This window comes from Hyperoodon ampullatus (assembly GCF_949752795.1).
Source record: "Hyperoodon ampullatus genome assembly, chromosome: 1".
Lineage (NCBI taxonomy): Eukaryota > Metazoa > Chordata > Mammalia > Artiodactyla > Ziphiidae > Hyperoodon > Hyperoodon ampullatus.
The window spans coordinates 215,899,701-215,922,889 of record NC_136914.1 but is presented as its reverse complement, the minus strand read 5'-3'; the positions used below and the strand labels follow the sequence as shown (position 1 = coordinate 215,922,889).

Genomic DNA, 23,189 nt, shown 5'->3' with positions numbered 1-23,189 from the left:
GTACTCCTTGTTGCAATTTTATGAAATTAGACTGTCCTCTGCCTTCTGTCTGCTTTGGGAAGGTTTACATTGTCTTTAAATGTGTTTTTAAAATTCTTTTTATCCAGTTTTTATAACTTCAGTCTGTTGGAGAGTTTGTGTGACCACTTTACCACTATTACCAAAAGTACTGTTCACTTGGTTTTCTTGTAGATGTTGTTGACAGGTATTGCCTTTGTTTTCCTGGTTGTTCTTTGTGCTTTAATGGGAGGATTTGGGGAGACTCAAAACCATGCTACCACCACTGCCATCCTTCTAGAACCAGAAATACATATTTTTACTTTGATTTTATAAGGCAAAGGAAAGGATTTAATTATGTGATTAAACTATTTTGAAATAAAATCAGCTGTTTCTTTTATTAGGTGAGGCAGCTCCAAGGTAAAAATTTGGTAGAAGGAATTAATACTTTAAGTAGCATTATATCCATATTATATAGTGAAATGTTTAGTTCTTCTATAGAGAAGGCTGTTAACATGGAATTTTGAAATTCGTTTACAAGATGAGCTGTTTTAGAAGTTAAAACCAAAGAAATATTTCTAGCTTGCATTTGTTTCTGGTCTTCCATTTATTTTAGTATTGAGTTTGATTATATTCACTTGTTTATTTTTGACTCAAGTGGTAACTTTTTAAAAAAATTTTATCTGAAGTAAATAAGGCTAAATATTAACTCCCCGCCACCCCGAGTAGTTGGTAAATGTGTGTTCCTTATACTCTGCATTTATTTTAATGTTTGACAGTTTATCTTTTTTAAAAAGAGAAAATATCTAGCTAAATTTGAGTATATTTGGGGACATGACTCTACAAATACCTCTGTTGTTACTAATAGCGTTTACTTATTACCTGCAATATATAATATATGGTAGGTACTTTGCATTCATTATTTCAGCCCTCAGAACATCTTTATGAGATTAGTATTATATCCATTTTATAGATGAAGAACTGAGATCCATAAGTTACTTGCCCAAGACCCCATAGCTGGAATTTGAATCTAGGTTTGTTTGACTTCAAAATCCTTCACTCGTTCTATCTTCATAGCCTTTTTTTAAAACTTGTTGAAGAAAATTTTGTTTCTTAAATTTTTCATATTATGTTAGAGTATATAAATTTTGGAAATTTTTTTTACCTATTTGAAGGCAAGTCATTATATTTTTTAAAAAATTACCTTTTCAAGAAGATCTTGGGATATAGAAATGTGCATTCGTAATGAAGCATCATTAAGATAAAGGCTGAAGTTGTTTCCTTCATGGAGGAGAGATGAAAGGAAATTAGCTCAAACATGAGACATTTAAATTTTTGTAAGGGAAAACTTCCACTCAGAACGAATTACTTGGAGCTGTTGCTGAATATACTCCTAGTGGTTTTTAAAGCTATATAGATCTGTAATCATAAAGGCCTGTCAAGGTTGCTTTTGACTAGAAGAAGACTTTTCAGAAGATTCCAAATTTAGAGTTCATTTGTCCTGGGTTTATGTAGGTATTCTTTCCCCACCTCCTCTTTCCTAAGATTACTGTGTTGGAAAATAGTATTGTTTCTTTTGTAATTGTACAGGCATAGCTCCAGAACACCACAACAAAGTGAATATGACAATAAAGCGAATGACATGAATTTTTTGGTTTCCCAGTACATATAAAAGTTATATTTATACTATACTGTAGTCTGTTAAGTGTGTGATAGTATTATGTCTAAAAAACTGTACATACCTTAATTGCAAACTACTTTATTGCTAAAAAATGCTAACCATCATCTGAGCCTTCAGCGAGTCGTAAAATCTTTTTGCTTGTGGATAATCTTGCCTCGATGTTGATGGCTGCTGCAACTGATCAGGGTGGTGGTTGCTGAAGGTTGGGGCAGCTGTGGTAATTTCTTACAGTAAGACAACAGAGAAGTTTGCTGCATTGATTGACTTTTCCTTTCACAGATGATTTCTCTGTAGTGTGCAGTGCTGCTTGATAGCATTTTACCCACAGCAGAATTTTTTTCAAAATTGGAGTCAGTCCTCTCAAATCCTGCCACTGCTTTATCAACTAAGTTTATGTAATAGTCTAAATCCTTTGTTGTCATTTCAAAAATCAGTTGAGTTTGCCATCTTACATGGGAATGATTGGTGGTGCCCCCAAATAATTATAATAGTAGCATCAAAGATCACTGATCATAGATCACCATAACAAATATAATAATAATGAAAAAGTGTGAAATACTGCGAGAATTAACAAAATGTGACACAGACACGAAGTGAGCAAATGCTGTTGGAAAAATGGTGCTGATAGATTTGCTCAATGCAGGGTTGTCACAAACCCTCAATTTGTAAAAAAATGCAATATCTACGAACTATATAGTAAAGCAAAGAGCAACAAAGCAAGGCACAATAAAACGAGGGTATGCCTGTATACCTCTACTGCTACTTCATACAGCAAAACAGCTGTTTTAATTCTTCTGATGTCTGAATTGTAAAAGAATTTAAGAAATTAAGTATGAACCCAGATGACATAAAGCCAACACTATGTTTTAAAATGCCAAACTCCAAAATGTTTAAGTGTAATGTTGGCATGCTATATACTTATATATGATACTTTCAACAAAAGTGAACTGTAAAATGAACTGTGGTCAGAAAAATAAGAATTCAAAATAGTGTTTTATCTGAATTTTCCCTCTCTTTGCACCATTATTCCATGACTGTCAGTTAGTTCTTCTAATGAATTTATTGATGTCTGAAGGTGATATTAAGATACACTGTTTTCAGAAATTGCTGTTTATATATGGATTGCATAGAAAGAGAAATTGAAGGCCCAGAGACAAGAGGTATTTAGGTTAAAGGTGAGGAAGTAAATTCTTGAAAGACGTGTATTAGTAGAAACAGGAAGGGATAACTGGTATAAGTAGGATAGGGTTTAGTGACTGATTGAATATGTGGATGGGCATAGGTGGAAGAGGCAAAGGAATGTTAAGGATTTGCGTTTAGGACAATTATGGTCTCATTGACTTTGATTTGGTCATCAAGTATTGATTATTTTCTAATATTAGAGATATAAAGATCAAGACAAAGCTTCTCCCTTTCAGGACTAGTGGGGGCAATAGAGGTGCTTGTTTCAGAGGGAGATGAGTTTGACTTTATATGTCTTAAGTAGTAGGGCATGGTTAGATTTCCTTGTAGAAGTGTTCTGCAAACTTGACGGTTTAGACATGGAGAAGGAGAAAGACAGGGACTGGAGATTGGGTTTGGAGGTCTTCGTCATAGACAGGGAGAGTTAAGTCCTGGGTGGGATAATTTCCAAGGGGGAGGAGTATAGACCAGAGGTAAGCATATATAGGAGGTCAGCCAAGTTTGATTCTTTTCACAACCCTTGAGGTGATATTTGACTCCCTTCAGGTGTGAGATTCTTCTTTCAAATTAAGTTTAATCATCCAAAAAAAGAAAAAAAGATTTTTGGTTTTCACTTTTAATTATAAAAATGACTTTCTTATAGAAGGGTGCACAGGGAATTCCTTTCCTTTTCTCAGTGGTTTGGTCTTGAGTCATATAAATTCTCTGTTTGTTTCTTTCTTTTTTTTTTTTTTTAATAAATGTATTTATTTATTTATTTTTGGGTGTGTTGGATCTTCGTTTCTGTGCGAGGGCTTTCTCTAGTTGCGGGGAGCGGGGGCTACTCTTCATCACAGTGCGCGGGCCTCTCACTGTCGCGGCCTCTCGTTGCGGAGCACAGGCTCCAGATGCGCAGGCTCAGTAGTTGTGGCTCATGGGCCCAGTTGCTCCGCGACATGTGGGATCTTCCCAGGCCAGGGCTCGAACCCATGTCCCCTGCATTGGCAGGCAGACTCTCAACCACTGCACCACCAGGGAAGCCCTCTGTTTGTTTCTTGATAGGTGATGTTTGTGCTTATGCTCAACATGAGGTTTCAATATACCTTCGCCTTTAAAAAAAATAACATTTTGAAATTGGAAAGAACTTTTATAGAGCTAATAGCTCTTTCCAGAGACAGATGTCTAAAGGCGATTTTCTTTGCCTTTTTTGTTTGCAGTACAGACTCCTACTCCCTTAGGAAGTAGTAATAGTACAAATGTATTTGTACTCGTTTCTTGCTAATTCAGTATATGTTGAGTGTTCATTTCACTCAAAATATGTATTAACCAGTGACCGTTGCTACTTGTTTCTGGTGATTATATAATTTGAATGGTAAATCTTTGTTTAACTCAAGACTGAATTGTAGATGTACAATGAAAGTGGATACTTTTGTTTTAAATGTTCTATGTAAACTAAAGCAAATGCCTTCTTAATTCACCCAGTTGGCTGGTACTAGTGGTACAGTGGAAACTCCTTTCTGGCGTTTATCTAGAAAATTATATGTTTTTCCAAATCAGTCAAGATATCAGTCAAGAAATCAGGAAAATGGGGGATACTATTATTATTCTTCTAAAAGAATTAAATCTTAATCAACATAGAGTCATTAGTAGTTGAAGGAATCCACTGATTGCAAGTCAAAAGCACATTCAGGCTAACATAGGAATTATGTCCTGGGAACCAGATCTGGTGCTTGTAGGAGAGAAACAGTCAATCTACGCAGTCAGTCTCAGGTATCTCTTTTTCCCTGTCTGTTGCTAATGGTGGGTCATTCTTGCAAACAAAATAAATATTAAGAAGTTTATACACGTAATATACTTTATACAGATCCTAAGAAATAATACTTTTTTAAAAGAAATAAATTTTCTAAGCAAAATAGATCCTTACTAAATTGGCATTTATGACACATGGTTTAGTGTAGTGTTGTTAGCTTTTCTAGAGTACTAGTAATGTTTGCTCAGTTTTTCCAGAATATTCACCATTGGCTACAGATCTTTGTAACTACTTTAACAGAAGAAATGTAAAGAGTAGAAGTGAGTATCGTGGAGTGCTCTGACATAGAATCAGAAGTTGATCTAAAATCAGAATTAATAAAAGCAGTATCTATTTCAATGGCAAAATTAAATTCAGGGTAATCAGACAAAATATTTTCATCCTTAAGAAAAGAAATAAACATCTGAAGCAACATAGAGCCTAACAAACCAACCTAAAGGTGTTTTTGGAAGTACTTTTAATAGTTGATCAGTTGCTTTTAAAATGAAAGTTTTCTGTATCTGGAATATTTGTCACAAAACAAAGATCAAGGCTATCTGATAGGGCAGTTAATGTTTTATGTACTTGAAAATTTCATTGTTGGGCTTCCCTGGTGGCGCAGTGGTTGAGAGTCCGCCTGCCGATGCAGGGGACGCGGGTTCGTGCCCCGGTCCGGGAGGATCCCACATGCCGCGGAGCAGCTGGGCCCGTGGGCCATGGCCGTTGGGCCTGCGCGTCCGGAGCCTTTGCTCTGCAACGGGAGAGGCCACAACAGAGAGAGGCCCGCCTACCACAAAAAAAAAAAAAAAAGTCATTGTTAAGAATGATAACTATTAAATGTTAAATATTTGTGGTATTTCAATATTTTAAATGATTTTTATTTGGAATTTATTTTAAGGGACCCTTCTTTTAATATTTTCTGTTATCAAATGTCAACATCAGATAAAAATCCATTTTCTATTTTATTGAAATACATAATCTTATTGCAGTGTATTGATTCATAGTAAAAATAAAACAAGCATTTATTATTATATCTTTTTGTAACAAATCTCTGAGACTTTTGATATAACCCTAATGAACGCTCATTATTCTTTTTCTCTTTAAACAGCTTTATTGAGATATAATTCACATACCATACAATCTATCCATTTAAAGTATATGATTTAGTGTGTTTTAGTATGTTCAAAGGGTTCTACAGCCATCATCACAGTCTAATTTTAGAACATTTTTGTCCCTCTCAAAAAAACTCCATACTCATTAACAGTCAATTCCTAATCCCCCTAGTCCTCCTCCCCCAGCCCTTAAGTAATCAATAGTCTACTTTCTGCCTCTATAAATTTGCCCATTTCCAGACATTTCATACAGTATGTGGTCTTTTGTGACTGGCTTTTTTCACTTAGCTTGTTTTCAGGGTTCATCCATATTGTAGCAGGTATCATTACTTCATTTCCTTTTGTTGCCCAATAATATTCCATTGAATGTATATGCCATGTCTTATTTACCTATTCATGAGCTGATGGACATAAGGGTTGTATTCACTTTTTGACTATTATGAATGATGCTGTTATGAACATTCATGTCAAGTTTTGTATGAATGTATGCTTTCATTTTTCTTGGTTATTTACCTAGGAGTGGAATTTCTAGGTCATATGTTAACTCTATGTTAACTTTTTATGGAATTGCCAAAATATTTTTCAAAGTGGCTGCATCATTTTACAAGCCCTCCAGCAATGTGTGAAGATTCTAGGTTCTCCACATCCTCACCCATACTTGTTATTGTCTCTTTTTTAATTAGCCATCTAGTGGGTATGAAGTGGTATCTCATTGTGGTTTTGATTTGCATTTCCTGATGGCTAATGGTGTTGAGCATATTTTCATGTGCTTATTGGCTTTTTGCATATCTTCTCTGGAGAAATGTCTATTCATTTTCTTTGTCCGTTTTTAAATTAGGTTATACTAGGTCCTTACGAGATACATGATTTGCACATATTTTCTCCCATCTTGTGGATTATCTTTTTGCTTACTTGGTGGTATCCTTTGAAGCACAAAAATTTTAATTTCAGTGAAGTCCCATTCACCTATTTTTTCTTTTGTTACTTGTGCTTTTGGTGTCCTATCTTAAATCATTGCCTAATCCAAGGTCACAAAGATTTGCTTTTATGTTTTCTTATTAGACATTTAGGTCTGTGACTTATTTTGAGTTAATTTTTGTTGTGCTTTTTTAAAATGTAAAAAAAAGGCGTTATGAAAAATATAGAATGACTTATGGTTTTAGGGGGAGATTCCAAGCATTATGCTTTCTTATTCCTGAATCCTGTAATATCTGTTGAGAATTTGAGAGTACTACTAGCTGGTGCATAGCCTTCTCTGCATGACCATAAAGGCCTTTAGGTAGTTTGCTCTTTTGGACACATGGTGGCAGCAGAGCTTTGATGAATGAAAATTCTCATTTTCCTAAACTTAGTATTTTATAATTATGAATCTTCTTAATGCTCTTGGCAGTAAATTGTTGAGCAGTAAGTTTAAATTGCCTTTCAGATTAAAAATTATTTAAATTTATGAACTTTTCTTTGCCATGAGTTTATTCTGACTTTTCAGGTTATGAAGCCAGTTTGTGAGGTATGGACATGATTTGCTTGAGTTCTCCAACCTTAGGACACAATTTTCTCTTATTACTCTAAGGTCTTTTATCCACTTTTCTTTCATTATCTCACTCCTATCCCTATGATCTTCGTGTAGAGATAAAGTAATAGAGTAGCAGTCAAAATGTTGATTAATGCTAAAGATAGTCCCAAACTTAGTCCTAAAAAACATTGGCAGACTTACATTCTGACTTAGAGGGTAGATAATATAGAAGTTGAGCATGTGGGTAACAGTTTTTCCCTTCAATAAGAAAAACTGCTTTATGTCTTCTCAAGATTGGACCCAAGATTTCCTTTTTAGATCTAAATATTAAACAGTAAAATTAAGTGATACAATTATTCCTTGACAGTTATTTTCAAGATAATAGAAATAATAAACATTTATTGAGCACTGACTGTTTGCGAGACACTATGCTAAATGTCTTATATGCATTGTCTTTTATTCTCACAACAGCTCTAAGAGGTAAGTTTTATTTTTGGCCTGAATTTTCCAGAGGAAGAGATGGGTTTAGAGAAGTTAAATAATTTGCCCAAGGTCACATTAGTAAGTAGAGATGTACATGTATGTATGTGTGTTCATAGCAACTATATTGTACTATTTTGTGTTTAATTTTTACAGATATGGTATCATACTGTATATATGTATCACTCTGCAACTTATTTTTAAAATTCAAATCTATAGCTGATTTGAAAATCTATAGCTTTTGCTACTGTGTATAGATATCTGGTCAATTTGTTTACCTCATGAATAGATACCACTTTCTATTTCTTTGATTTAGCTGCTGAATAACAGCTTGTCCTAGAATTTCACCTAATTTTTAGCTTTACTTTTCCAGTAGAGGGTATACGAAGTGTTTAATTAAATTTTTTCCTCTGTTGACAGTAATTTATTACTTTTTAGTATGATGATCAGAAAGAAAAAGTTTAATGCATATAATTGGTATAATAGTCCCCTTGTTTTATTTTATACTGCAGGTTACTTATTTTTGGATCCTATGACAGAGAGGCAAATATTCATTGCACACTTGAGCTGAGCAGTGGCGTTTGGGAAGAAAAACAAAGGAGTTCTATTAAGACGGTAAAATAGATTTGCATAGCTTTACATCTGTATAAAGTTTATATTCTATAAGTGTTGTTTTATTAATATTTCTGTATCCTAGAGTTATTTTTGGTCATATGCAAATAATTACGAATAGCTTTTAATTTGTCTTGTTGCAATATATCCATAATAAAATGAATCATGTAAAACTATAGTATTAATTGCTTGCATAAGAAACCTTGTCTAACTAATTTTCCTTTTATAACTTTAAAGTTGTTTCATAGTTGTGGAATCAGAAGGAAATGATTCCGAACACCTTAGAAAGCTTGTAAATTCAGAGCATTCATTCATTGATCAGATATTTCATGAGCACTTACTTTGTACCAGGCACTGTGTTAGATGCTGGGGAAACAGTTCAAGACAAGAGACCCTGTTTTTGTGGTGCTGTCATAGGGGAGAGGTTTGATAATCGTCTGCCTGTAGAGAGAAAGGATTATAGGACGATGGGGTAAACCTGAGAGATCAGATCAGTTAGGAGGTATTTAGGGGGAGGTGTTGGCTACTTTAACTAGGTGGTAGCCAAGGAAATGGAAAGAAGAGAATGGATTTGGGACATACTTTTGGTGTGTGAAGGACTTAGAGTTCCAGTTTCTTTTTTGATCTCTCTCAAAAGAAACTCACCTAAATTGCAAGACTTTGAAAAAAAATGCAAAGGCTTTTAAAATATTTTAAGTGCTATAATTAAAAATACACAAAAACAGTGCTTTACTCTCAACATTTTTTAAAAATTTTATTTATTTATTTTTGACTGTGTTGGGTCTTCATTGCTGCATGCAGGCTTTTCTCTAGTTGCAGCGAGCGGGGGCTACTCTTCATTGCTGCGCCACGGGCTTCTCATTGCAGTGGCTTCTCTTGTTGTGGAGCATGGGCTCTAGGCTCATGGACTCTAGAGCGCAGGCTCAGTAGTTGTGGCCCACAGGCTTAGTTGCTCCACTGCATGTGGGATCTTCCCAGACCAGGGCTTGAACCCATGCCCCCTGCGCTGGCAGGCAGATTCTTAACCACTGCACCACCAGGAAAGGCCCTCTCAACGTGTTTTAATTGGACTTGTTTGGGTTCTTTGGATTCCTAAATGAGTAAAACTTGTCACTAGTTATTAGCTAATTTGTTGAGCTAATAACCAACAAACAACTCAACCAAAGTTGAGTTGGTGTTTTCTGAATATTCTGCATAGCAATTTTAATAGCAGTTATGTTATGCTTCTTGGAATTTGCATAAATCTAGTTGTCTATTAAAGATTTTAGAGCATTTATCAAGATGTTGTCTACAGAATTTCTTTATTAAGCCCATGAAGTTTCACAGTGAAAATAGAATCCCAGAATTTTATGGCTGAAATAGGGAAGGAAAAAAAAAAACAGTGTCCTAAAGGGATCCTCAGCCGTTTTTTTTTTTTTTGTGTGTGGTACGCAGGCCTCTCACTGTTGTGGCCTCTCCCGTCGCAGAGCACAGGCTCCGGACGCGCAGGCTCAGCGACCATGGCTCATGGGCCCAGCCGCTCCGCGGCATGTGGGAATCTTCCCGGACTGGGGCACGAACCCGCGTCCCCTGCATCAGCAGGCGGACTCTCAACCACTGCGCCACGAGGGAAGCCCAGCCTTTTTTTTTTTAAAGAAAATTTATTTAATTTACTAAGCATATACTGAAATATTGGGCTGGCCAAAAAGTTCGTTTGAGTTTTTTTCACACCATCTTAGGGTTTGGTAATAGTAAAATTCTAAGAGTGATTTTGGAACCCCCAGACCTCTCCAGAGTTGCTTTTAGTCTGTTTTAAGGTAAGATCTATTTAGCACTTCAGTAGTTTTTTGCAGGAATAAATTATAGTTGTGTTCTTTAAAACTGTATTTAATAAGTTAGATGTTTAGCTATTTCTATCACATTTAACTCTTGGTGGCAGTATAGCAAATCCTATGATTATTATTTGTATCCAATATTTAGGAAAACTCTCTCTCTATTATGTCTTCATTATACTGATGAATATACTTTTGAACTGTACTACCTAGCTGTTTTATAGTAGTAGTAATGGGCTTTTTGGTATTTCTGGGATAGTCTGTTATTCTTCATAGCATTTTAAAAAATAGTTACCAAAAAAAAAATAGTTACAATTCTCTTAGATACATAAGCATATTGCCATGCTCTCAAAAATTATGACTTTTAATGGTTATGTGGTATTTTTTTGGATGCCTCTTTGACTTTTAAAGTGTTTCCAATTTCTCCATGTAATAATTGTGAGCATTCTTATATAAACAATTGAGCAGTGTGAAATTCTTTTGGAATAAATAGAGTAATTTTAATGAGTATGGGAAAGTAGGGAGAAGTAAAGCTGGAAAGGGAGGATGGGCTGACCCCCAGAGTTTGAATGTATGAAGGTAGTTGGGAGAATAGGATTTGGGGCATGGGAATGACAGGGTCAAAATAGTTTTTTTTAGGAAAATCTCCCCTTTCTCTCATGGTTGTTCATGCCACCTTTAAGTTACATCTCAAGCAGTTTGAAGCAACTCCTCAGAGAAAATAACCAGCTTTATAATTTGTTCTGAAATAAATAAATACCTGAAAACGCAGTATTGTTTTGTCTAGGTATGAAATGGTCATAACTTGCCATTGCTATTGGCATTTTCAGTTTCCTTTATTATACTTGCAAAACTATGAGATTAGACAGCTTTAATATTTTGTAGCAAAGGTTAGTAAGACTTTAATCTTGAGTCATAATTTTAGATCTTAGCATATGTCATAGGTAGTTTTGGAGAAGGAATTCTAGGTTACTAATTACACCTGGTGTCAAAAATGTCAGCAGCACTGAAGTGTCTCCAGGCACTAAATTACATATGTCTGAATTTAATAACTCTAGGGAGGAGAATTAGACTGTTTCTCAAGATTACATAAAGCATTACAGAATAGGATTTGATAATTTGAGATACATTGCAAATTTGGCTAGCAAAAAAGTACATCATTAAAAAAATAAGTATGCTAAAAAGTATTTGAGTTTAGAAGCTATCTTTGTATAAATAAATAATTCAGATCTGAAGCCCTAATGGCGCAGTGGTTAAGAATCCGTCTGCCAATGCAGGGGACACAGGTTTGAGCCCTGGTCCGGGAAGATCCCACATGCCACGGAGCAACTAAGCCCGTGTGCCACAACTACTGAGCCTGCACTCTAGAGCCTGCGAGCCACAACTGCTGAGCCCGTGTGCTGCAACTACTGAAGCCCACACGCCTAGAGCCTGTGCTCCGCAACAAGAGAAGCCACCACAATGAGAAGCCCACACACCACAGCGAAGAGTAGCCCCCGCTTGCCGCAACTAGAGAAAGCCTGTGTGCAGCAGCAAAGACCCAACGCAGCCAAAAATAAAATAAATTAAATTAAATAAATAAAAATTAAAAATAATAATAATAATAATAAAAATTCAGGTTTAAATCAGTTTTTTAATTTTGAAATTTATTAAGTGAAGTTAGCCACCAATTTCAATGAATATGCAGAATGGAAGAAAAATTAATTACGTATTTTAAATATGCCTTTGAGTTTTTCAGACATTTTTTAAAGCATAATATACCTTATCGTGCTGTTAAATTAGGGAAGATCAATAATAGATGGAAAGTTTTAAATTTGTAGTATTTTCACAATTATGGGGGGTGGTGGAGGTGGGTTGGGCAGGTGTGGAGATGGAACAGTTGTAATGCAATAGCTGCGAGTCCTAGCAAAATCTAATGAATAGTGGCTTAAGCAAGAAAAGGAATTATCTGTCTTGTGTGATAAGCCCTGGGTTAGTATGGCAGCTCAGCAATATTGTAATCAAGGAGCATGGCTCTTATTGGCTTTCTCCTCCATCATCCATAGCACAGGGTTTTTGTCTCCATGGTTGCAAGATGGCTAATGCACCCCTAGGTATCCATCTTTCAAGAAAAAGAGTGAGGCGTAAGGCATGCCAAAGAGACATGTCAGCCAGGTTTTGGTTTTTTAAAATGCTTTCCTAGAAGTTCCACTTATATCTCATTGGCTAGAACTAAATCACGTGGCCTCCCCCAGCAGTAAGGAAGTATAGGGAATCATTTTAGTTTTTCAGCCTTAGTAGAGGTAGAAGGCAAGGGAAAAAGAGTTACGAATGCCTTTTAGGAGTCCAGTCCACAGTCTTGCCACAAGAAAAATTCGAATTTATTTGATGACTTTTTATTTTTAATGGAATTTTTCTTGAATTGGGATATCAGGGAATAGTTGAAAAGAAGAATTTAATAAATACCCTGCATAGAACCTACTTCCTATTTATTAGATATCTGAGGAAAGTTTGGATCAAAATCAGACACTTAGGTCAGTGCGCTGCTTATTAGCTCATTTGCACAATGAAAGAGCTCATAGGGTAAATGAGGTACTTTGTGGTAGTGTTTGTTCCTTAAAAATAATAAATAAGGAAGGCTTCCCTGGTGGCGCAGTGGTTGAGAGTCCGCCTGCCGATGTGGGGACACGGGTTCGTGCCCCGGTCCGGGAAGATCCCACTTGCCGCAGAGCAGCTGGGCCCGTGAGCCATGGCCGCTGAGCCTGCACGTCCGGAACCTGTGCTTCGCAACAGGAGAGGCCACAACAGTGAGAGGCCCGCGTACCGAAATAAGTAAATAACTAACTAACTAAATAAATAAATAAATAAAATTCCTCATGAGAATCCCATAAGATTTCATAGCAAATAAATTAGAAATTAGGCTTAAACAATAATTATAAGATCATCTTGCAAGAGTTGAGAGAGCCAATACTAAAAATATGTTTACCTACACCAAAAGAGACAAGGCACTTCATGATTTATTTCAGTCTTGCATTATGCAGGTTTGGCAATGATAATTTGCTTCCCTTTCACTAAGGAAGAAAATTCAAGGAGTTTTCAGATTTTAAAAAAGTTTCAGGCCATGATATTTCAGTAGGAAACTATGAAAACAACTGTATAACTCTAGAATTTATAGTACTTATCAAATAACATTCACAATAAAATTAATCTGACGTATATTAAACATATTGAGTATACATAATCATTATTATATGCATGGTAAAGCAAACAGATCTCATAAATGTCACATAGACACACATAGTTTTTAAGAGGGAGAGATCCTGAGTCTTACCCTCCCAGAGTTGGAGTCCCCTCATCTTTGACCACCCACTTGCTTTACCCTTAGCCCCAGACATAAAATAGGTTATCAGTAAATGTTCTTTTCTCTTACTCTCTCTCAACTATCCTGCCTGTGCCATCCATGTCTTCTCTTCCATCATTTATCCCCACTGTCACTGGAGTCTTCAAAATTGTTTTATTCTTGGTGCAACCTGGAATTCTTGAGGCCATTTGGAGAGAAGAGAAGAAGGCACCATGAATATGAGTTGTGGAACCTCTGAATCTGGGAGTTCTGGGGCAGAGGAAAAAGCACTGGGGGCCTTTTGGCATCTGGCTGTTCAATCTAGTTCTTTCCCTTGTTCTCCATTCTGAATAAAAGGAGTTATGAAAAGAGTTTTAATTTTAAAAACAAGCTTTTTAATGTACATTTTTTGATACTAACCCTATTCCCTCTCCTTCCACCCTACCACACTGTGCACTCAGACACTTGATAGCAATTGTCCTTTGTAAGGGTCAAGTCTTTCCTTCTCTAATTAGAGATAGAAAGCTAAAAATCTAACTTGTTAAGTCAGTCCATTGGCATAAATATGTCACTGTCAAAGAGGAAGGAAGAATATCGATTTCTTCCTTTGAAGTGGAGATGAATTTAAAAAGAATCTTCCCTGAATATATTAGGTGGACAAAAGAGAGATCCTGGAACAGTCATGTGTTCATTGTAAAAAGAAGTAGAAGCACTTCATGTCTTATGTAGCCCAGTATGCAGGTACCAGAGGGAACTATGGTTAAAGACATTAGGAAATGTCATATTTCAGATCTGTCTGAAAAATAAGAAGTAATAAATTCCTGAAAAGCATTCAGCAAACAACTTGGGGAGAGTCCATAAATAATAATTTGGAGCTCTTAATCAGAATGAATGTATTCCTTTCAGAGGGTTGTATGGTGTCAGCTGGCAACTTGAAATTGGCCACTGCTATAAGAAGGGCTTTAGATAGGGTCTACCGCACCCAAAATTATGAAGTCAGAAGAATTATCTAGAGTCTAGACTTTATCTTTTTGTTTGATTTGAGTGGTACTTTTCCTTCTCTGTACTGCTGCTTCCCTATCAAAACCTCATTTTTTATATATATATAAATTTATTTGTTTATTTTTATTTTTGGCTGCGTTGGGTCTTCGTTGCTGCATGCGGGCTTTCTCTAGTTGCGGAAGGCGGGGGCTACTCATTGAGGTGGCTTCTCTTTGTCGCAGAACACGGGCTCTAGGTGCGTGGGCTTCGGTCGTTGTGGCACGCGGGCTCAGTAGTTGTGGCTCGTGGGCTCCAGAACACACACACAGTAGTTGTGGTGCACGGGCCCAGTTGCTCCACAGCATGTGAGATCTTCCCAGACCAGAGCTCAAACCCGTGTCCCCTGCATTGGCAGGCGGATTCTTAACCACTGCGCCACCAGGGAAGTCCCAAAACCTCATTTTTTGAAAGGATCTGATTCTGAGAAATAAATAATTTATATCAGGTTCCCTTCCATTTTCTTTTAAACATACCCTTACAGTTAGACATTTGAAGAGATGGTGCCTACTTTCTAAGAACTGTCAGTGTAGGAAAAGGGACATGTGAACCAAATATGTCACATATGTAATACTTCAGCGTCTATGAAATATTGATACTTTTACCATATACAAAGAGCCAAAGTCTTTTGCCCATAGGATCTGTACTTGCTCCCTTAAATCCCACTACCTCAAACAAAACTAGACTGTGTGTGGTATTCTGATAATTAAGAGACAATTTGGGAATGGTGTTAGTGGAATCATTTTAGAGCAGAGGCAAGGAAGGCTCTGAAACTATGGGGAGATGGAATTTGAGTGGAAAGGCCTTCATAATAAGATCAGCCATGTTTAAATGCCAAAGATTGAGCCTGATAATATGCCTTATCATAGAGTCAGTGAGTCTCCCTTTACTTCCAGAGTACAGGTTAGGGCCACTGAATACAGGAAACATTTGGTAGAGGGAAAGTAGTCATTTTGGAGAAAATACAATGTATAGGGAAATCCTTCCTGTCTAATATGAAGATGCCAAACAAGCAAATAGAAGAAATGGAAACAGTAAATGCATTCTCAGCTTTCAGAAAGCTTTTGATGAAGATCCATACCAGAGGTTCCCCAAACATCTAATTACTAGGAGAATATTTTGTCACAGATAGATCTGCATTAAGGATAGGGGAAACAGGGTAAAAATGACCAGGTGTAATATCCTGAATGCTTGAGTCCGGGACTTTGATCAGTTTTCACAAATGATCTAAAATAGCACTGTCCAATAGAAATAAAATGCATGCCACTTAGGTAATTTTAAGTTTTCTTCCAGCCACATTTTTTAAAGTAGAAATTAACAAGTAAACAATTTTAGTAATCTTTTATTTGACCCATACACCTAAAATATTGTCATTTCCACATGTAATCAACATAAAAATTAAGGAGATTTTTTTTTATAGTCTTTGAAATCTGGAGCATATTTTACACTTATAGCACATCACAATTCATCCTAGCCACACTTCAAGTGCTCAGCCACATGTGGGTAGTGGTGACTGTATCAGACAGCACAGATGTAGAGGGAGCAACGTACAATATAATATTCAGATTTGCACATGTCATTAAACTTCTGTCGATAAAACGTTCCAAGTTAAAAGGTACAAAATTGAGAAAGCTCTCTGAGGACAAATATGTAAGAAAGAATTCCAAACTGCCTAAAATATGTGAGATCTAGGCTCCCTAAAGAAATAGACAATATATCATTGTACCTCCAAAACAAGACAACTTTTCATTAGAGTGGGTGTCAAAAAATGAATATGCTTATTTTAAAACTATGAAGTTCTCAGAGAGAATAAATTATTTGTACATTTCTGGTTTCTATAATACAAGAAATTTATAATTGCTAGATAAGGTGGGGAGAAAGAACTGAACTTTATATGGAAGTGAGATAGCCATATAAAGATAAATAGATGGGAAAAAATTAATGTTCTTCAGCTGAAAAGACAAAGGTGGGTGAATGATTAACAGAAGCATATAAATATAAAAAGTAAACAATAGAATGATAAACAGATTTACGGAGCAAGGAACTAAGTCTCTGGGTCTATGAAGATAAATCTCATAGCACTAATGATAATTACATGCTAAATGCTAAAAGAAGGGCACTTAAAAGGTCTTTGGTAATACTGCATACTACGTACTTGCTGATAGACTTTGCAGGAGCACAAATATGCTATATTCTATTTATGCTGTGTGTCCTGCACCTAGTAGAATTCCTGGCATGTTGCAGTTGTTCAGTGAATGTCCTGGGAGGAGGGAGGGGAGGATAAGTGGCCTTCATGGCTCCATACTTCTCACAGGACAGGCTCACCATGCTTCCAGCTTCTGCCTGATGCTCCAGCCCCAGGCCTCACCTAATACTACTTCTTCCCTCTGTCCTTCCAGCCGAAGGGGTGGTAGTGACTATCTGAGACAAAGTTGCTTCACTGTCTCCTATTTGGTTCTCAGTTCTTCCATCACTGAGTAGCCATTTCCTCTTTTAAAGTCCTTCTGTTTCAGATATTTATGTGTGTCTGCCTTCTTATCAGTCCCGAACTGACTCACCAACCAATCATCATTTCTCTGGGAAACTTTTCCTAATGAGCATGAAACTCTTTGGTAATATTTATCACAGTTGGGAGTTTTCATTTATATTTGTATGATATTTTGATTTGGGTTATCTCTGCCAGTATCTTCCTTTACAGCAGATACCATGATTGTTTTTACTTTCAGCACTTGGCATTTAGTGGGTATTCAATAAATGTTTTGGGGAACACTGAAGCTGTCTGTTTAGCTATGAGCCTCCATTTACCCTTAACCTTTTTTCTTCCAAACTTTCAGCATGACATAGTCACATTTCTGTCTCTTTTCTTCCTTCAAGGCTATCTCTGATGTATGGTTTAAGCAAATAAAAATGTTTAGGTTGAGGAGGTCCACAAAATTAGATTAACTGCTCAATATTCCTTCTGTATAAAAAGCCTGGTTTTTAGAGTGAGGAGTTTACAAATATGGTACATAATGGTATAATGGCATTATTTAACATATCAGAAGAACTTCTTACCCAATGAGTGTAGTTCAGCATAGCCTAAATAAAATGACTGTGGGATCTAAAATTTTTACTTGCCTTACTTCCCTTTTAGTTTTGGAGAGTTTTAGAAGTTCTTGCTGAATGATATTTGTCCATGAATTATTGAGTGTACATACAAAGAGTCTCAAAGAACTCCCTAAAGAACTGTGGTTTCAAGTAAGAACATCAGAGACAGACAAATTTATAAATACATTAGGCTAGATGCTTCAGAGTTGGCATTTTGGTGTGTTTGTTTAAGGCCAGATGTCTTGCAGATAGTATTATTTGGCGCTCCTATTTAACCATTTGCCATTTACAGTCTTAATCTTGTCAAAAGGAAGAGAAAGATTAAAGCAAATAAAGCTTTTTTGAAAATGTCAGTTTTTATGAAAACTCTGGTTTAGTTCCATTTGATAATATTTGTGAATACAGTAGGGACCCAATGAAATTTTAACCATATGTAATGTTCTATAATTTGGCTTCTTAAATAAACTAAATGCCTTTAAGCTTTAGTAGTAAATCCTATTCAGCATTTCCACTCTTAAAGTTCATCTTGGTTAGAAATGAGGGATGCAGTTTTCTGTCTCATATTTTCTAAGTGTGTTTAATATGATTGTGAAATTCTGTGAAAAGAGTAGAAACTTAGGTTAAAATATAGAAGTGTCTCCAAATCAAGTCAGTGTAAGGCACTGGGTATGAGAAAGAAGAAACTGAGTATGAGGTGCAAGGCAATGAGAATGTGGTCCCTTCCTTCAAGGAGGAGGAAATAAGGTCAACAGTATGATGAGCATCAATATTACTATAGCATATGAATGCTCTAAGAGAGTTTCATAATAAAGTACTATGAGGTTCCGTTGAAGGGGAGATAGCATTCTTTTGGAAAAACCAGGAAAGGATATTTTGAGGTGACATTTGAGCCAAGCCTCACAGTATATATAGGATTTTAAAATGGTAGTAAGGAGGGCATTTCAAGGTGGAAAACATGGGGTAAACTCAAATAAAGAGTATGAATGTTTGAGTATGTTTAGGATACATTGAGTCATCCAGGTTGGCTGAAGAATATGGTAATGCAGGAAGATCATGCAAAACAAGAGTAAAAGGATTGGACCATGTTATCCAATTAAAGAAGTGCTTTAAATACCAGCCTAAGAAGTTTGGCTGTTACTCCCAGACAGTTAGCAGTTATGGAGGCTTTTAAAATGAAAGTAATCTCATCACAATCTTGCTTTAGGCAGACTTGGCTCTCACTTTGAGTCTTAGCTATTTCACTTATTGACAGAAGGATATTTCATTTACTGACAGTCCCCAAACCTATCTCATCCACAAGTATTTTATTCCTCTATAAAATGGGAATGATAGTGCTTCACATGGTTGTGTAAGGGATAAATGAGACTCTGTATATTAAAATGTCTAGCACAGTATCTGGCATATAGTAGGTAGTAAGATGTTTACTAAATCTGGCAGCAAATGGGTAAAGTCAAGGATAATTTGACAAGGGGAAGACTTGAAATAGAAGAGGTGAAGGGTAATGAAGGTCTGAAACAGAATGGTGGTGAAAATGGAAAATAGAATCATTGTGGCTTAGATACCACTGGAAATGGAGGGGGTTTTGGAGAATGAGAGAGGAAGCCAGAAAGACGAGAGCCATGAGGAGGGAGAAGGAAAAAGAGGAAGAGGAGATCTCATTCTGGATGTGTTGAAGCTGAGGTACAGTGATGGTCAAAAGTCAGTCCAGGGCTTCCCTGGTGGCGCAGTGGTTGATAGTCTGCCTGCTGATGCAGGGGACACGGGTTCGTGCCCCGGTCCGGGAAGATCCCACATGCCACGGAGCGGCTAGGCCCGTGAGCCATGGCCGCTGAGCCTGCGCGTTCGGAGCCTGCGCTCCACAATGGAAGAGGCCCCAACAGTGAGAGGCCTGCATACTGCAAAAAAAAAAAAGTCCGTCCAGAGATGGATTTTTTTTTATGTGCTGCTTTGATTATTCATTTTCATTTGTTTGTTTTTAATATTTTCAGTGCTGTCGATGAAAGTTTTAGTATCTGGTAAGTTGAACACTTTATTTGGGGTATATGCTTTGTTTTTAGATTTCCTTTTTCAAGTAGGATAAAGAGAAGCCAAATGGTTTCACAAAAGAATAATAAGAATCTAAATCTTTTTTTTGAAAGAGCTTTTGAGAACAAGTTAAGGAAATAATATTAATGAAATTTAAACATTGGTTTTAATGAAACTTAAGCATTCTGTTTCTTAGAACCCTCCAGTTCACTGCAATCCAAGTAAAACTGATTCACTAAGTTCATACTTTGTCATGAACTAAAACATTCCTATTCAAGGCACAGTAGCACCTTACCGTAGAAATCCATTTAGCCAAATAGCTCATTTTCTGAGTCATACACTCAGATGCAGGATATAGAACTAGGAAATAAACAATTTAGAAAAGTGTTAGAGAGGTTTTGTCAGAGATCCTGCAGTGTATACAATTCCTTGCCCACGTGCGTTCAGTCCAGTGATATTTAGGAGCAATAACAAGATGTGAGTGATTTCTGTGTGCCTCTGATGATTTTAAGACATACGCATTAACCACTTAATTCTTATAACAACTCCATGAGAATAGGCACTATTATCATCTGCATTTTATGTACGAGGAAACTGAGACACAGAGAGAAAGTAACCTACCCAGATCATCCAGCTAAGCAGGTGGTAAAAGCAGTCTGCACACCCAGAGCCGGTATTCTTCATTACTATACCATCTCCATGAATGGTGGCTTCAGGTCCAGCTCTTCCACTCAAGTTCTATGCCTGTGAACAAGTTTTTTCATAATCTCTAAAAAAGAGATAGTAGTAATGGTTAAACACTTCGCCCAGTATCATGGTAGCTGTAACAGTAACTCTTATCACTGAACTTGACCCAAATGCCGCCTCTTTTGCTCCGGTGTTTTTAGTGCTATCTGATATTTTATATATCCTCGTAAATCCCCCTCTCCCGTCTAAATCCTTCCTGTAACAAGGGGAGGAGGACAAGGAAATAGCCTCCTCAAAGGATAGTGTTGTTTTAAGACAAGAGTTTCAAATGGTGACTTTTAAGAACCTCAGCAAGTTTATTAAAGGCTCTTATAAGAAGGATAGAGATCAACTAGCTGTTGCCCATCTCAGCTGAGGGTAAAGCATTGACAAACTTTTAAATTTCAGGAAGGTTTAAGACAAGTAAGAACTTCTTAGGAATAAAGAGTGTTAATGTCATAGCACAGTAAAAAATGTCTAGATGTCTGTAATAATATAATTTTAGAACATATAGGAAGTAGTAGCACTCACTTTTGCATTTTACTATAAATGTGAAGTTTATCATTTACTTATTGAAGGTACTTTAAGATGCATAGGCCAAAAGTAAAACCAGGTTGAAATTTGTGTTATCATCTTCAAACAGCCAACTGGAAAGGGCAGCAACAACAATGCTTAATACATGTGCCCTGTTAAATGAGTATTTCCATAAGGTGTTGTGTATTTCTCCACATAAATATTGACCATAAATAGCATTTAAAGTGGGTTTAGGGGCAGCTGTGTTTCCCATTTGTAAGCATGTTGATTACATTGATACTGGATTGTACTAGGCAAATATGTGGTTATATTTGAAAGCTGTTTATATATAAATAGTATGCTCTATACTGGAAGAGTTAATGTTTTTATTAATCACTGTAAAAAAAGACTACTTCTGGGTCAAACATTATATTTCTTTAAAGGTTATCAAGTGATTATCCTAGAGTATAGAGAGATGGCTTGTTTTCTAAATGATGTGTGAGTTATCTTTCATAAATTGATCAACACTGAGAATGTTGTCAGAAGTCTAAGTAAGAAACCATTGAGCATAAGGAAGTAGCTATCATGAAGCAGAGTTTTAGTTTTTGTGGTGATACATTCATTTGTGAAATTGGAGGATACTTGCATATTTTAACAGTAAAATCAGTAATTTCTAAAAGATAAAAGTGATATGTGTTTGGAAATTGGTATGAGCTTTCTTTTTTTGCCCATATTAAAAATAAATTCAGAAGGCTATAAAGAAAACTGCAAAAGTCAGCCATAATCCTACTATCCAGAGAAACCACTAATAACTTTTTAGAAGAACTTTATAAATACAAGTATACACACACTATTCATGAGGTATGTTTATGGTTCTCTTTTTTTTTTTTTTTTTTTTTTACATCTTTTTTGGAGTATAATTGCTTTACAATGTTGTGTTAGTTTCTGCTAACAAAGTGAATCAGCTATATGTATACATATATCCCCATATCCCCTCCCTCTGGTGCCTCCCTCCCACCCTCCCTATCCACCCCTCTAGGTGGTCACAAAGCACAGAGCTGATCTCCCTGTGCTATGCAGCTGCTTCGCACTAGCTATCTCTTTTACATTTGGTAGTGTATATGTGTCAGTGCTACTACTCTGACTTCATCCCAGCTTCCCCTCCCTGCCTCCCGCCCCTGTGTCCTCAGGTCCATTCTCTACATCTGTCTTTATTCCTGTCCTGCCCCTAGGTATGGTTCTTTAAATAAGAATAAAATAAGACTGTGTATTTTATAACCTACTTTTTTCCCAACTTAGCAATATACTGAGGGCATATTTTTATCTCCATATACATGTATTATTGTTTTTATATCTGCATGATATTCCACTGGGTACCATAATTTATTTAACCAATCATTTATTGATAAACATTTAGACTTTTTCCAGTTTTTTGATGTTGTAGAGAAATCTATAATGGCAGTGTATATATATTCATGCACATTTAAGTCATGGTTTGGCACACTTTTTCTATAAAGGGCCAGATAGGAAATATTCTAGGCTTTGTGGGCCAGATAGTAACTGTTGCAACTATTCACCTCCGCTGTTTTAACTCTAAAGCAGCCAGAGACAATACATAAACAAATGAGTGTGGCTGTTTTCCAATAAAACTTTTTTAAAACAGCTATAGTTTGCTGACCCCGATTATGATTCCTTGATCAAAGATTATGCAAAAATAAAAGGCTAGTAATATGTATTTCAAAATTGCATCCCAACTAGAATCAAGTCTATAAATTAGATAATAGTATTTGTATCAATGTTAATTTTCTGACCTTGATAATTGTACTATGGTTATATAAGAAAATGTCCTTGTTAGGAAATATACACTTAAATATTTAATGGTGAGGGGGCATCATGTCTGCAACTTATTTTCAAATGGTTCAGGAAAAATATGCAGAGAGAGAAAAAATGTTAATGGTAAATCTAGATTTAGGATAAATGGAAACCCTTAGTACTATTTTTGCAACTTTTCTGTAAGTTTGGAATTATTTCAAGTTAAAAAGTAATAAAAAACAATCTGGCCCTAAAGCTCTCATACTTCCTTAGTGAGGTGTAAATCACCCTGTAGAAGGACATTGGTAATATAGGAAGCTGAGGGTTGACTTGGTGATTTGGAATCAGAGCTGTTTCTATTTGACAAAGGAATTAGAAAGGGCAAGAGTGTTCCACTCCATTGTGCCCATAACAACTCAGACTTTACATACTTTTAAGAGTTTTTTATTTCACTGGAATAGTTGTATAAATTTTAAATTATTATAGTTTCAGATCAAAATATTAATGGAGAAT

At 36.2% G+C, this 23,189-nt stretch overlaps 1 protein-coding gene across 1 annotated transcript in view; it reads left to right on the top strand.

Annotated features, from left to right (window-relative positions):
* PDZD8 (PDZ domain containing 8) overlaps positions 1–23,189 on the top strand; it is a gene marked incomplete at its 5' end in the record, with an annotated part of 84,532 nt that overhangs the window by 39,209 nt on the left and 22,134 nt on the right. The window contains one exon of the mRNA XM_079698083.1: positions 8,246–8,348. Coding sequence (XP_079554209.1) covers positions 8,246–8,348 — 103 coding nt within the window. The remainder of the gene's footprint in view (positions 1–8,245; positions 8,349–23,189) is intronic.